Raw genomic sequence first — 16,231 nt, 5'->3', positions numbered from 1 at the left:
TGTGTGTGTGTGTGTGTGTGAGTGTTGTTGTTGTTGTTGTTGCTGTTGTTTTATTGTTGCTGTTTTTGTTGTTTTTGTTCTGTTCTTTTTTCAATTTTTCAATGATATTATAAAGCTGAGAGAAAGGTGATGGGCAAGAGAGACAGACAGACAGAGACAGAGAGACAGAGACAGAGAGACAGACACAGACACGGGAAGACAGACACACAGACAGAGACACTGAGAAAGAGAAGACAATGTGTAATCCATATAAACAATAGGATATCTATATATAGATTAGCAAGTAAAAGCTTTCTTACTAAAATTGTCAAACTAGGACATGAAACTGAAGAATGCACAAAGAAATGGAATTATTGTTTCAGTCCAGCTCAGTCACACAGTCCGATGCTCAAAATATTCAAGCATACAAACAGGTATGAAATATTTGTCAATTACATAGAACACATACTGTAATGAAACTACCCCTGGTGTCACAAATTATTCAAAGGAATATTCGTGACATTCTGTTGACAACTAAACGATGTTTGATGAACTTTTGATATCACACAGAGAGAGAGAGAGAGAGAGAGAGAGAGAGAGAGAGAGAGACAGCAGACAGACAGACCAGACAGACAAACAGACAGAGATCTTCAATTAGGGAAAGGACTGAAGTAGGGGTTGTATAAGTTGATAATATTTGATAATAAAATAAATTTATATAACGCCTAGCCTCTAGCTGTACGTGTGTTTTAACTGAGAGACAGACGGACATACGGACAGAAAAAGAAACAAAGACAGGGAGAGGGACTGGTTCAGTGGGAAGACGCGGCACATACCTTTGGGTAAATTTTGGTCAGTTTGGGTAAATTTTGAGGCATTTGGATAGAGTGCGTTCAAAAGTTATATCATCGGCTGTGACAAAATGGCCGCACACGTGGGTCGGATTGTTTTGCCCGGCGAAAAAATACAAGATTTAACAGAATCCGAAAAATCAAAGAAGATCATTTTAGGCCCAGGTTTGCGGACAGAGGGTGAAGATGTCTTTGTGTGCAAGTCTGGGGTTCTGAAATTCAGAGACCCAAATATTTACTGGATCGAATCTCACCAGAAAAGGGTACTTTGAAATTTTGTTCTTCTTTCAGTTTCACTTTCCTGGTGCAATTCTTGCACAGCGATTTGAAAATGATTTATTAATCTTAACAGTGGTAGCAGTTGGGTTAGAATTTTGTTGGCTGCTCGGCTCATTAACGTAATACATTTTTTCTGCAGAGTTGTTTGTTTTGCATACATCAGTACATGTCAGCAGTGACAGTCTGTTAGTAACTTACAGTAATGTAATTAAAGATGAAGTATCCAACCAATCTGTATAATCAGAAAATGACAGAAAAAAGTCTTTTTTGTTTGTTTGTTTTTTTCTTTAAGGGGCATGACCTTGACCAAAAAAATTGAAATTGTTACCGTCTTGTGAGTCAGTGCCACCGAACATGCAGAAAAACAGCAACTTTTTTTTTAAGAGAAAAAAAAAGAAGAAAAAATAAACTCATCTTTGTGTTGAAGGTAGCTAACTTTCTCATCATTGAAAAATTTCCTGCACTGTGGGAGAAGGTGGAGGTGGGGTGTAGTTGTTGGAAAGGTTGGTTTGTTTTGTTTTGTTTTTGTTTTTTGGGTGTGTGTTTTGTGTGTGTGTGTGTGTGTGTGTTATTTTTTTCTTCCTTTTTTTTTTGCGAATTCAGTCATCTTTAATTGACAACTGGAGAGTTCCATGGCCATCTTGGATCTTTTGCATGTGCATCATGAAATCGCATGAGCAATACCAAAGGTGATGGATAGATAGACAAAAGCAGCAAGCATATGCTGTCCTCCAGTTGATAGCCTCCATTGCTCCAACAAAACACTGTACAATGAAGTGTCATCAAATGCACAGTAAGATAACCAAAATATGAAGCAAACGGTTGAACAAAGAAGCTGCTGTTTCACATGTTGTGCTTGTCTTGATCTCCTTTTTGCTCGGAATTTTGGAGAGCTAATTAACTTCAAGAGTACAGATCATGTGACGCACCTCTATAAGTGATGTAAGCACAGAACTTGCCAGTGGTCTATTCAACCATTAGCCATTCAGTCCCAGAGAATTTTGAAAAAAATGATTTTTTTAAAGTGCTCTCCCCTTGCCTGGGAATTTTGAGATTTCAGGGGTAATAAATTTTTTTTTAAATGCTAACTGTAAAACTATAGGAGATACAGAATGAAAGTAAACATTTTTGTGAAGGGAAATGAATGTGGATTTTTTTCCCCCAAGTATTTTGAATACAGGTTGATAACTATAATGGCATTTCAAAGTGAAGATTTTTGTTTTGTTATTTGCAGTAAAACGTTCTGTTTTGTCAGATCAATTGAAATTGAACTTGAAATTAAAAAGTTGTGTGATTGTAACTTTCTGGATTTACTGCAGTATGTGCCTGTGAAAGGGGAGCATGTAATTGGCATCGTCACACAGAAGGCCGGGGACATCTTCCGAGTGGACATTGGAGGAAGTGAGCAGGCCAGCTTGTCCTATCTGTCCTTTGAAGGGGCCACAAAACGCAACAGACCTGACTGCAAGGTAAGTCCAGTCCTGTATTCTTTGATTCTGTTTTGTTCTGGTCCTTGGCATATTTGCATGTATATATGTGTGTGTGTGTGTGTGTGTTCATGTATTTTAGATGGCATTCTTCTGTGGTTTGTGTCTGATTCAACACTTTAGGTTTGTATCACTGTATGTTTTGTAATCATAAAGCTCTTTACTTTGAGATGTTTAAATGCACAACATAATTCTATTATTATTATTATTATTACTATTAGAATTATCATTATCATAATTGTTGTTGATATTAACAGCAGTTATTGTTAATGTTATTATGAAGTTAAAAGTTAAGGTTTGTCCTCAATCGAAGTAAAGTGCCTTTCCCAGAGACACAACGCCATGCTTGGAGCGAGCCTTGATCACAGGTGAACACTGGATCAGAAGTCCCAACCCCTGACCAATTCACCCTCAGCACCTCCCATTGACAGTGCTACATTGCATTATTTCAGGTGGGTGACATGTTATACTGCCGCCTCCTGGTTGCCAACAAGGACATGGAACCAGAAGTGGTGTGCATTGATGGCTATGGTCGCAGTAGTGGCATGGGGGTGGTCAGAAGCGGGGGGTTCCTGTTCAAAACAAGCCTCAACCTGGTCAGAAAGTGAGTAATTTGTATGTATATTGTTACCTTCTGAAACTTCCTTATGTCAGTACAAGAACCCACGGTGAACGTTCTTTTCTCATTGCTTCTCCTCATATTTGGAATAACCTTCCTCATCATATCTGTGCATCTGATTCTGTCTCTGCCTTTCACTCTTCACTAAAAACTCATCTGTGCAAAACCTATCTGTAAGCACTCTCAGCTTCCTTCAGACTTCTTCTCCAGCATCATCCCTGTCAGCTCACTTTGGATGCATAATGAATGAGAGAGGGAGAGTGGGAGGGAGGTGGGGAAGGGAGGGGTTTTGAGAAAGAGTGTTCATGAATGATTCCTGTAATTTGTAACTTTTTCTTTCATGTAAAGCGCTGTGAGTTCTTACAGAGAAAGGGCGCTAAATAAATGTACATTATTATAAGTAGAAATTCTTTTGAAAAAGGACAAATTTTTTGAAAGACTTTTTTTTCAAGAAGGAAAGCCTGAACATTGCAAAGACAGAAATTATTTTCAAGAATCAAGGCTTGTTGCAATCATTCTGGAGAGCTAATTTAAACAAACAGAAAGAATCACTGACTTAGTGGTGTGTGTTCGGGTTTTATTTAGGAGTGAAGAGTTTTGAATGCATTTTTTGTTTTTGTTTTTTTAGCATTTAAATTTTAATGTGTGTTTGCAGTCTGGGTCTGGTTTGCTTTTTGAAACATGAAAGCCCACGAAATTTATTGTACTGTAAATTTTGTACTGTACATCATCTGCGTGTGCGTGTACTGTGTGTGTGTGTATGTGTGTGCGTAAACAAGTGCAAAAGGAAGCCCTTTTTTTTAGGTTGTTTAATTTTCTTGACTTTGTTTCTTTCTTTGACATAATAACATGGTGCAATGAATATTTTACTCTTTTTTTCCCCTTACAGATTGATCAGCACAGAGTGTTGTCTAATGAAGAAGCTGGGCAACAAATTTCCATTCGAAGTGGTGGTGGGAATGAACGGTCGTGTGTGGGTGAAGGGCCGGACCAACAAGGAGACTCTAGCCCTGGTGAATGCCATCTGTTCGTCTGAAAACATGACCAACGAAGAGATCAAGGCCATGTGCAGTCAGCTCTCAGATGACTTAGCAGGAGCTGAATGACAGTGTTCATGTTTGTTTTCACAATGACAGCTAGAGAGAGAGAGACAGAGAGAGAGAGATTCAGATAAACATGAGAGAGAAGATAAAGGGAGAATGTCATTGACAGTGAATCAGAAAAAGTGTGACATTAATTGGTGCATTGAATGATGGTGCGCATCATTGGTAGTGTGTATGGATTTTCAACAAGACGAAAGTTTGTTTTCAGTCTGTATTCATTGGCTAAAACTCCCATGTTCACGCATATTGATGAGTGGGCTTTTGTGTTATCATCATTTTTGTTTCGCCACACAGGCACCCATAACATGGCATGGACTACGGGATCTTTAATGTGCGTATTTGATCTTTTGCATGTGTACCAACATGAAAGGGACAAAGGCATTGCGAGGTCTGCACATGATGACCTGCAAGATCAGGAAGTCTCCACCTTAGATACACCAGTTGGTGATGCCAGATTTGTACCCAAGACCCCCAGATTGCAAGTCAACAGCTCTAATAATTCTTCCGTTGCATCCAGCCATGTGTCTGAGTGATGAAGAGCGAGGTTTTATGTGTGAGTGTGAGAGAGAGAGAGAGAGAGAGATGCATGTGTATGATGGTGTGTGTGTTTGCGTACACATGTGACATTGTGCATAGATTTTAAGGATGTCTGCAAAAATCGATATTGCTACAAAGGGGAGATATGGGTGTTATATTATTGTTGATTTTATTAAATGAAGTAATTTTATAAACTGTTCACCGCCATTCATTTTGCTAGGCTTTAAATGTTCTTTGAGCTTGTTATAATTACATCAGGATTGTCTTTTATTTTGCGTACAAGGATTTTTTAATACTACTAATTACTATTAGTTGTTGTAGGCATAAGTTCAAACATTTGGTTAGAACTGTCTAAAGGCCCAAATGCACTGGTTAATGCTGCTGGTCAGGAATCCGCTTAGCAGATATCGTGAAGATTATATGGATTTGTCCGAACACAGTGACACCTCCGTGAGTTACTGAGCTAAACTGAACTACATGCATGGCTGCATGTTGATGAGGAAGGTAATTTAAAATTCCTAAAGTATTAAGCTTTAACATCTGACCAAAAAGAAGAGAATGTGCTTTGCACAAGGACCTATACATGGGTAGCTTCTGATATAAGTAAATATAAATGAAGAAGCATCATCATAGCAATGGTATGTACCTGCTGACAAGTCTGTGACCTTTTAAGTTTGGTTATGATATCATTATCACTTTATCGATAACATAGCTTCCGATAAGTTAAATACAAGGGCAGTCTTACCTTCTAGTTATAATCACCAAATGATCCTTGCTTTTGACAGTTTCCATCCATGTTTACACTATTTTTTTATGTTTGTTCTAGAAATTTTTATGATGTCCCAAGGACCGCTTCATCAACATGCAATGCAGGAATGCACATTTACGTGTGTTATCAGAAGCTATGTTTTTAAACATTAACTGTTGGGATCCATTATGACATCAAACACTGTTTAAGATTCTTTTGTCTGTTTTTTCATCTGCAAGTAATTTGTGAACCTCTGAAAGAAACAAACATCTGTCTTTAATTATTCAGCTAGCCCTATGATTCAGCTAAACCTGTTTTTTTTTTTGTTTTTTGTTTTTTAATTTAACCTGTTGGCTTTACAACCTTATCTATTCATTATTGTTGTTTGTAGCCCATGTCGAGGGAACTGAATGGAACTGTCACACTGCAGTACATAAGTGATTTAAAGTTTGTATATTGTGATCATGGGTAACAGCATGCGCGACTTCAACGATAATGGCCAATACATATTGATGAAATTGATTATGTGACGACAAACTGTGTCTAAGAAGTGTGCACATCCAATTGTTTCTGACCTAATTTCAGATCTCACCCTCTGAAATTATCCTACTCAGCAACGCTTGGCTCAGGCTTGCCGACACACTGGATTTAGAGAGAACAGGGTGGTCACAATAGAACTTGTATTTTTTTAAGCTCTGTAATTGTTCTTCACATGTCATTGTAATGTGTTTATGGTTTATTTCAAAGGTACAATCCTGTGATTCATTTGTAATCATGGTTACAATAGCAAGGGTAGTGTTATTGAACTGGAACTATCGACAGAAGTTATGAATACATTACTTGGTGGACTGCATGTACTGGAACTATCAGATACAGTTCTTAAATGGGTAAAAAATGATTCACACGTTTTGTCCTTTGTAATGTTCCTTCTTTAAATTGTAGTAATCAGTGTTGACAAATAATTAGAATCAGTTCATTTCAAAGCATTGTAACACATTAAATTTTCACATGTTTATCATGTCAGTTGCATCTTTTACATACACACAGACAAAATAATAATAATAATAAAAATATCAAAGCAAAGGCTTGACTCTGAGGACTGTTGTATGAAGATTCTGAACACGATAGATATTTCATGGTGCAACAATATCATCAAAATGTATATTACTGAAAATAAAAATCCCTTTGTGGAACTGATACATATGATTGGATTCATTACTATTTTGGATTTCCAAATACTCCTCTCAAAATTGGTCAAAAACAGATGTTATCAACAACAAGAACTCCAATATTAAATTCACAGAGATATGTGTTTACCTATTAAGTGTGTGAGCGGAGATTAGAAAAGAGAGATAAACCACTCGCGGCAGGCCCCTTCTTACTGTCTATAACAGTGCTGAAGCCGTTTTGGGGCACACACGCAGTGTGGAAGGGTGGCGGTAAATCACCCTCTCCTACCCCACCCGAAGGAAACTGGTCGGTTCGACGGTTCAGCTGCAGTAAAGCGAAAGTTAAGTTACGCCTGGAATTTCGCACGTGTAGTAAGATTCGCTGTATACAATGAAAACCGATTCATTTTTGCTTTGGTTTTTAGCACGTTTGCATCTGCTTGAATGTAGATAATATAAAAAGAAAATAAAGCAGCTCCCCCCACCAACAAATCCCCCCCCCCTCCCCCCCAGCGCAATGTTGCACATGAGAGAGACAGTTATAAATTATTGAACTGCGTTTTCATAACGCTACTTTTTCTTCACACTTTCTGGTTTACATCACCATTTCTTCAAAAAAAAAAAAAAAAAAAAAAAAAAAAAAATCAAAACATAAAACACATATTCAGCTCTGTCTCTCTTCTAACATCTGTCTATACATACATACATGAATACATACATACATAATTTCATATAGATCTATCAGTATGTAAATCTATATCTATATGTACATAATCATATATATAATTCATATATGTACGAACGCTTCATGTTGCCCGAGCAGACCGTTGTATTGTGCTCTATCTCTCTCTCTAAGTCTCTGTCTCTCTCTCTCGGGAGTTTTACATGGCTGTTAAAAGCATCTACGATTCTGTACTTGTATGTGTTCGTGACCAAGGTATTTATTCAGACTTTTTTCAGCGTCCAAGAGGGGTTAAACAAGGTTGTATGCCAAGCACACAGCTGTTTTCCTTTTTCATCGGTGAATTGGCAGTGGAGTTATCAAAGAAGGGGAGACATGGAATACAAATGATACCTGGCGCAACAGATTTGCTCTTAATGCTATTTGCTGATGATGTTGTTCTCTTGTCTGACACACCCATAGGGTTACAAAATCAATTAAATGCCCTTAAGCAAGAAACAGACAGACTACAACAAACAGTGAATCTCGTTAAGACCAATATTATAGTTTTCCGCAATGGAGGTCATCTTTCGACTCGTGAAAAATGGTGCTGTGGTGATAGGGAAATAAAAGTAACCAATACATATAAATATTTAGGAATGTTATTCACAACAAAATTGAGTTTGACATCTGCGTGGGATGAAGCAAACAGAAAAGGGAAAAAAGGTGTAATCCAAATTATAAAATCACTCAGGAGACTGTGTTCGACTGACGCTTTCCTTTCGTTTGGGCGGGGCAAAGGCAGCTCATGAATAATGAATACGTGCCGCGGCGCAGGCTGCCTGGCTTCAGCAATTTCTCCAAGTGGTTTATCTCTCTTTTCTAATCTCCGGTGTGAGTTGCTGCAGATCTCATGCATGTGCAACATGCACTTACACTGAAAAAAAAAAAACCCCTTTGCAACAAGCGCTGTCCTCTGGAAAAATTCTGCCAAGAAACCACACTGATAGGCACGCAAATCTAATGCACGGACTCGAGGCCTGACTCAGGTGTTTCGGTTATACTGCTGCCAGACATCTGCCTAGAAGATGTAATGCATCATACATGGATTTGTCTGAATGTAGTCACGCCTCTTTGAGAAACTGAAACTGCTTCATAGTTAATGTTTGTCAATGCAAAGCAGTGGTAGCTGAAATCTTATTCAGCTAAGACTTCAGAGACACAAACAGAAAACAGGATTGCTGACATTTCACACTTTATTCATTATTCCTCATCCACCTGCTTTCAAACAGATTTGAATCTGGCTGATGACTCACTCACTGACAATGTCTTTTAAAGCGAACAATGTGTCTGTGTGTGTGTCCGTTTCTCTTAAACTCTCTGGTTTTTTGTTGTTGTTTTTTAAAACCAAAACCAGACATACTAACAGTAACACACACAAAAAATGAAAAGAACCAAAAACATTACAAATTATAGAGCTAACATATATATTGTATATAAGTGTATATGTCTGTGTATATACATTTTTTTTTTAAATCTGGAAAACACACACACACACACATGTGCGCACACATACATAAAACAATGAAATAAAAATCACTGACACATAATCCGAAAGAGAGGTAAATAAATCTCACACACACACACACACACACACTGAAATAAAAATCACTGACACAATTCAAGAGAGAGGTAAATAAATCAGTAATCAGAAAACACAACATGCTCACACACACACACGTCTCATGGTAACTTCTTTCAACACACAGCATACATATCTGCATACACAATACATTAACTTAGTCTGGGCTTACTAAATCTGGCACAGCACCCTGCACTAGCTGAGTAATCGCACTTTTCTTTACTGTCACCTTTTTTTTTTTTCTTCTTTTCTTTTTTTTCTTTCTTTTTTTGTGAGAGTCAGGATTGAACTGGGGAAAAAAAATCTAAACTAATATGATCTGGCACACAGAAGAGCCAGCAGTCACCAAGAATCTGCCATGATCCATTGGGCTACCGAAGATTTCATGTGGATTCCACAAAGCTGATTACAAACTGAGTTACTCAGATGGACTGCAAGCTAAGGAATGGATCTTAAAATTAGGTCTTTGCACACAAGGACAGTCCAAAACTTGACAAGCATGCATTCCCCCCACCACCTCTTCAGACACACATGTATGCATACGTACATTGAAAGACTTCCCAAAAGGCACACACACACACACACACTTATGTACATAAATTAAAATTTGGGTGTTCACATTCTCAAAAGAACTATTACCTGTCAACAACTGATAATGTGATCATATCTGGAACTGAATTTTTCTATGGTCCAAGTTTTGTAGAACAGAATAACAAAATGTGTTTGTGGACAGAGTTCATGTGTTTGCACGTGTGGGAGTTGAAACCTATTTAAAAATTAGTTAAGATTTAGTTGATTTTATGCATGTGTGTAAATGTATACTTAAACTTGAAAATATTGATGAATTAATTGGATCCAAGACTGCCGAAGGATACATACTCTTTTTGTGTGTGTGTGTGCAACTAGCAATTACGCACCTCACAGGCAGAAAACTAGTTCAAATCACACAAAATGAGATTGCAGAATGCAAGCTGAACAACTTGCAGAGACATTTTACAGAAGGAAAGCTCACCTGAACACAGTATGTATACAAGATATGAAATTTTTTTTCCTATTTACCTTTCTCATTTAACTGGTCTACTCCAGAATAAAGGCAACATATTAAAAAAAGAATGATTAAGTTAAAATACTCTCCCATCTACCACCACCCTCTCCCCTTCCTACTATCCCCGTGATACATCTTTATGGGGCTTCTAAATAATCTCTGAGAAGGAACAGAAGAATGCATTTCATGTGGAGCCACACACAGAATGTTAAGCAAAATAAAACCATCACTTCCACAGAGCAAAGCAGAGTGCTGAAGTGGATTGGCAATGATCCCACTTCAGTTGACTTTACCCTCATCGCACCATCTCTTTTCAACAACAGCTGTTTCCAGCACCGGGTATGTTTCTGGACAGCAAATCAATACCGTGCCAAATGGCTTGCAAGACCACACACACACGAAAAAAATGAAGGTCACCCCTGTCACATAATATTGCTCTCTGGCAAACAGAAGCTCAAACAGCAGTTTCCCTCCTCAGCTTCACTTTAAGAATGCAGTGACCTTCTTTCTGGAAGTCATGAAGTCCAACTGCAATATTGGCTCTTTAATGTTTTGGTGACAGAAACTGAGCATATTTAATTATTTTTACCCACTTTAATAATACTAACTGGACAGTTAAAAAATTCACATCCTGTTCCAATGTTACTGAAACCTATTATGCCATTCTTCACCTGAGACCCAAAGCATGAACAATTTACATGACTTGGGAGGGGCTTTCAGACGCCCTAGGCCCTCATGTTCCAAGTTCATCAATCAGATCTAAAGATGGACCTAAAATCATTATCTACATGAATCTAGATTAAATGCTGACAACACTTTGAGAACAGACAAAAAACAATAACATAAAATGAAACAAAGGAGTCTGTCAAGCTGGATTGACTCCTTAAAATCAATATCCTTGGTTGTTGTTTTTTGTTTTGTTTTTTGATTGCCGCCTCAACAATGCTTTCACAGTTGCTCCTCAGCTCTGAAGTTGCTGAGCACAGGTCCAAAAATGAGTATCACAAAACACAGCATGTGCGGGCTCAAATACCGCTTGTCGTGGCGTTAAACATTGAAGCTCTCCCCACAACCACAAGTTCCTTTGATGTTTGGATTGTTGAAGATAAACTCTGACGACAGTTTTGTTTCTACAAAGTCCATTTCTGTGCCGAGCAAAGTCAGCTGTGCTTTGGAGTCGATGTACACCTTGACACCTGCAACACACGAGGTAACTGTGGCAAGAGGCACACACATGATATATATGTGTGTGTGTGTGTGTGTGTGTGTGTGTGTGGGTATACCACAGACTAAACAAATAATGGCACAATGTACTTAACTGATCCACAGAATATTCTTTTCACTTTATACAGTCTGCCTTCAGTGCTCAATATTCACAGTCTGCCTTCAGTGCTTTGATTCTCTGGTCAGCGAATGCAAAAATAGTCTTACACTAAGTTACAGGCGAGTGACCTGAATGAGAATGCTGTATCTGGCTGTTAATCAGACATTACAGGACACATCCCGCATATGGGTGAACAAAAAGTGAATGGACTCAATTGTTTGGTCCCCCCCACCCTCCACTCCCAACTGGTCTCTCCTCACCTGCATGTGTGCAACAAATTACAGAAGAATACTGAAAGAAACAAAGCAGAGAAAGAGGTGGAGCTGAATGTAAAATATATTGAAATGTGGAGAGGAAGGGGTGGGGGAGGGGACATGGGGGATGGGGGGGGATCCAAACAAAAAAAGAAAAAGACTGCATTCATCTATCATTACACACACACACACACACACACACACACACACACATCTGTTGATCATTTTGTAAGTTGATGATATCAAAGCATTTCCACAACAATACCAGATTAAATGATTATATCTAAGCTCAACAGTGTGGATTTACTGACAGTGCATATGCACTCTGTCCTATATCAGGATAATACTTGTTAAGTTATTTCTTAGTTTCTTTCCCCCCCCCCCCCCCTTACCCTATAAAAAAAAATATTCAGTCTCCCCCAAAATGATGTCAACATGTCACTAGCTGCTATCTTTATCCAATTATTTTTTTTTTAAATGTTAATAAAATGAAATAAAATTTTAAAAACCCTGAAAACTCAAAAATATTTGTTGTTTCTGAAGTAGTGTGTTGAAATAGCCGATGCTGCAAATATGAATTAGAAAAAGCACTGTTCAATAATTTGAGTGGAAAAATATTAACAATTAAATAATAATCAGAAAAAAGAAAGAAAAAAAAGGCATTACCAACAATCTAAAAAGAACACATTTGGTTTAAACATTTTCTTTCTTTCTTTTTTTTAAAATATTTTTTTTATTCATGCAACAAGCAAATTTCAGTCTTTGATATTGGCAGTATCGAAAGAAAACTTGAGTAAAAAACACTGCTTACCATCTTGGATCACCTCCTCATCAAACTTGCCCTTTTCCTCAGCGTACTCTAGAGTGTAACTGAGACCATTGCACCCACGGGTTTTCACTCCTATTTTGACACCCGCCTGCGAGACATGGCAAATCCAAGATTAAAAGAAACCCCAATTAAAAATGATAATAATATTAATAAAAACATTACAAATACATTCAGATTAACCCTATGAGTGCCCCAGGACAGAAATTTCTGTCCCCTTCTGGTGTGCAAAAAAAGTGCCCCAGGATGGAAATTTCTGTCAGTGTCATGTCAAGGCAGAAATATTCTTATCACAAAATCTTTTCTTTTTTTTTCAAAGTCATTATAGGACAGCCTGTTCATTTTCCTGTCAGAAAAGTACAGGCAGGTTATAATAACCTGATATATATACTTTCTTTTAGTAGTTTGCATGCTAGCATTAAAAAAAAAAAAAAAGAAATCATTACCCTCCGTGACCAAAACATTCCTTGGCAGCATGAAATAGGCTTAGCATGAAATAGGGTTCAGACTGTAATGTTAATTTGCTGGGATATAAAAAATTCTAAAGAATTTTCTGTGCATGCAAGTGTGCAATGCTACAAACCATTTCTGCACATAAAGGGTGATTATATAAGTAATTTTACAAACAAAAAAATCTAGTTTTGCTCATACTGTCATAGCATAAAATAATAACATTGGTAACCAAGTACAAATATAACAAATTATGAATTGTCCAAAATTTTCGCCAGTTTCAAAACACCCCTGTGTTCAACTTCAGCTGTTAATAAAATCTTCCTTTTTGTTCAATTATCTCCCAAAAACCATTTGCTTCAAATCAACAATCGGTGTTCACTCTCCTTCCTATCTAATCCTATCCTCAAAAGTACAAACCTACCATACTCTCCAGCCTACCATGTCCTGAGACCATCCACAAAACAGTCAACAGTTCTCCTGTAATGTGGGGAAAATGACTGGTCACTAAATGAAAGATATACATATTAAGTTCTACCATGCTACCAAATTTATTCAGATTATAAACTTCATTTCTATTTCACTCTGCCATGGATAAACCTTTTATGAAAAATTGACAATTTACTTGATAATCAGAATCAATAGTTCTGCGGTATCACTTAGAAGCAATGTATTCTAGTCAACAATAATGAGACTGGCGCACAGAAAAACCAGAAGCAATAACTGTTTTCTTTGTGATGGTCTGGTAAATGACATAATACATATACAACTTACCATCTCTGGCTTTTCTTCCATTAAGGTCTTCAACTTTGTCACAGCATTCTGTGTCTGGAAATATATTTTCAAGAAAATTCACTGTGATGATAACCTAACAGCATCCCCCCACTTCTCTCCACCCAAACAACTATACCCCCCCCCCCCCAAACAACCATACCCCCCCACTCCCCCCCCCCCCCCGCATCCCCCCCCGCATCCCCCCCCCCCACACACACACACACACCTCTCTCCACCAAGTAGCTATCAAGCAATAAATGGTCATTGTATTTTCCACCTTAAAATAATCAGTGTTCATTTTTCTTGCATAATTTCAAACCAAGGCCTCTAAGACCTTTCTCCTGGCTAACAGAGATGCCAACCTCCAAAGACAAAAGAGAGGAGCACCTCCATACGACAAACTCACCTACACAAAATGGTTGACATTGACAGTAACATTATCTATTAGTATTATCCCAATGACATAGTTTTCTCTTACTAAGTCTCAGTTTGAAGACATGAGATTCTATAATCATGAAATTTACTGAAACAAGCAGGGGGAATTTGGGGACTCCATTTCATAGTTCATAAATTGAAAACCTTTAAAACAAATCAGCAGTCAAAAGTATATCTAGAGGAAGGGGTAAAAGGAAAGGGAACCACTGGAAGGGTGCAGGGGGCAGATGCCCCCAAGAAACTGAATCAAAAATAATTAAAAGACCTTCGGAAGGTTCTCATACAATCAAAAATAAAACAATTTCACCCTGAAAAGTGTTGAATAGATCTAGGGCATGGTGAATCACTACACTGGTTATGTTTCTATCCATAGATAAACAGAGAGAGAGAGAGAGACAGACAGAGACAAAGAGAGAAGTTTTGTTTTCATTGTCAGTATACATGCATGTGTGAGTGTGCACACACGTGTGTGTGTGTGTGTGTGTGTGTGTGTGTGTGTGTGTGTGTGTGTGACAGACAGACAGACAGACACACAGAGAGAGAGTGCATTTGAATTTCAATTCTGTGTATGCAGGAGAGAATGTGTGCGTATGAGAGAGACAGAGACAATGTGAGAGAGAGTTTATTTGCGTGCATGCTTTGTTTTCAATGCATTTCATGTATGTGTGTGTGTGTGTGTGTGTGTGTGTGTGTGTGTGTGTGTGTGTGTGTGTGTGTGTGTGTGTGGTCTGTGTGTACATGTGTGTGTACATGTGTGTATGAGTATGTGTGTGTGTGTTTCCATGAATGTGTATTCTTTCCAATGCAACACAACAATATATTATAATACATATTCATTCATCCATTTGGAAATTAAAATGTTCATCCATAGATTCATCACTCACTAAGTCACTTGACACAATATCCTAGCCTCCAAACAGACAAAGCCAAGTCAAACGCACTCACAACGTGACAAAGGTTGAACAAAAGACCACCCTCCAACAGCACCCTGTGAGTGTTGGAGTTTAGATTTTTTTTTTCTATTATCATTATAATGTCCAATGTTGTGGCAGTTACAATCAACTGTAAAATGTATACTCCACATTCTCCATAGATTATCTAATTCAGAGGAAGACTGAATGCTATGTCATATTGAGTCATATATTTTGAAGAGAAGTTGGGATGCCAATATGGTGAAAGACTTATGGCAGAACTTTTGCATTTTTTATTTGAATGCTCTGATAATATTAGTCTTTTAAACGGCTGTGGTCTTGCATGTGGCACATTAAAAGTAATATCATGACTGCTGGTGTGTGGATTTATCCAATCTTATTCAATTACATATCATCATTTTGTGAAGTTCTTATAGCTCAAGCCCAAAACAATACTAAAATAGCATCAGCGTGTGCTACATAAATCATTTCAATGCTTCATCGTTATCACTGTCTGAAAGCGTATATGGTTTGTCCGAACGCAGTGACGCCTCCTTGAGCTACTGAAACTGAAACTGATATAATATGTATACATATGAAACCTAGTTTCATAATCACCGAAATCGCCTGTTTCTTATTGAATGGGGGCACCGAAAGTCCATACCAGTTACTAAATACTTTTGTTATGTATTATGATGGGATACGGAATGCCTTTCAAATTTATAGTCTACGTGTCGTATATATCGTCCTCTTACGATCTTGTTTTTTGTTTGTTTTTGTTTTTTTTAAATTCACTGATCATGAGCTTTCTGAACGTCTGAAGCCATGAACTCAACTGAAGGTCAATAACAATCTTGCGTAAGACCGAATATAACGGCAATGATAAACGTTCACATAAACAACACATAATGCATTTCAAATAAGATTAACACAAACTGCTTACCAGTACGAGCGGAGCTCTCTGTGGAGTGAGCTTCTTCCTCGAAACAGCCCGCACAGTTGCTCGGCCAATGGCCCGAGCAGCCATCTTCGATGTTGCGTAAATAGTAAGGTTTGTCTGCTGATACTTCCTGTATGCGTCTTTCGAACCAAGTTGCACAATGATATATCAAAGGATTATAGAATATATGAAAAACA

At 37.8% G+C, this 16,231-nt stretch overlaps 2 protein-coding genes across 2 annotated transcripts; one reads left to right on the top strand and one right to left on the bottom strand.

Annotated features, from left to right (window-relative positions):
* The first annotated feature begins 901 nt into the window (after positions 1–901).
* LOC143280466 (exosome complex component RRP40-like) lies at positions 902–6,656 on the top strand. The gene is made up of 4 exons (XM_076585120.1): positions 902–1,093; positions 2,429–2,578; positions 3,049–3,200; positions 4,105–6,656. Exons 1-4 carry the CDS (start codon positions 902–904, stop codon positions 4,319–4,321), a joined length of 711 nt encoding a protein of 236 aa, XP_076441235.1. The 3' UTR covers positions 4,322–6,656.
* Positions 6,657–8,675: 2,019 nt separating this feature from the next.
* LOC143279756 (iron-sulfur cluster assembly 1 homolog, mitochondrial-like) lies at positions 8,676–16,154 on the bottom strand. Its single transcript, XM_076583884.1, has 4 exons — positions 16,038–16,154; positions 13,749–13,802; positions 12,510–12,615; positions 8,676–11,316 (listed from the first exon to the last, which is right to left on the bottom strand). Exons 1-4 carry the CDS (start codon positions 16,119–16,121, stop codon positions 11,168–11,170), a joined length of 393 nt encoding a protein of 130 aa, XP_076439999.1. The 5' UTR covers positions 16,122–16,154; the 3' UTR covers positions 8,676–11,167.
* Positions 16,155–16,231: the final 77 nt, after the last annotated feature.

The sequence above is a fragment of the Babylonia areolata genome, chromosome 3, assembly GCF_041734735.1.
Source record: "Babylonia areolata isolate BAREFJ2019XMU chromosome 3, ASM4173473v1, whole genome shotgun sequence".
NCBI classification, from domain to species: Eukaryota; Metazoa; Mollusca; class Gastropoda; order Neogastropoda; family Buccinidae; genus Babylonia; species Babylonia areolata.
The sequence above is the reverse complement of the archived record's forward strand: the minus strand, read 5'-3'. Positions and strand labels throughout refer to the sequence as shown.

Bases quoted from the DNA above. Each gene is read 5' to 3' on its own strand.
- LOC143280466 (XM_076585120.1), top strand. From the start codon at position 902: ATGGCCGCACACGTGGGTCGGATTGTTTTGCCCGGCGAAAAAATACAA. The intron at 1,094-2,428 runs GTACTTTGAAAT...GATTTACTGCAG, and splicing joins TCGAATCTCACCAGAAAAGG to TATGTGCCTGTGAAAGGGGA. The intron at 2,579-3,048 runs GTAAGTCCAGTC...GCATTATTTCAG, and splicing joins GCAACAGACCTGACTGCAAG to GTGGGTGACATGTTATACTG.
- LOC143279756 (XM_076583884.1), bottom strand. From the start codon at position 16,121: ATGGCTGCTCGGGCCATTGGCCGAGCAACTGTGCGGGCTGTTTCGAGG. The intron at 12,616-13,748 runs GTAAGTTGTATA...CATGTCTCGCAG, and splicing joins TGGAAGAAAAGCCAGAGATG to GCGGGTGTCAAAATAGGAGT. The intron at 11,317-12,509 runs GTAAGCAGTGTT...CGTGTGTTGCAG, and splicing joins TGAGGAGGTGATCCAAGATG to GTGTCAAGGTGTACATCGAC.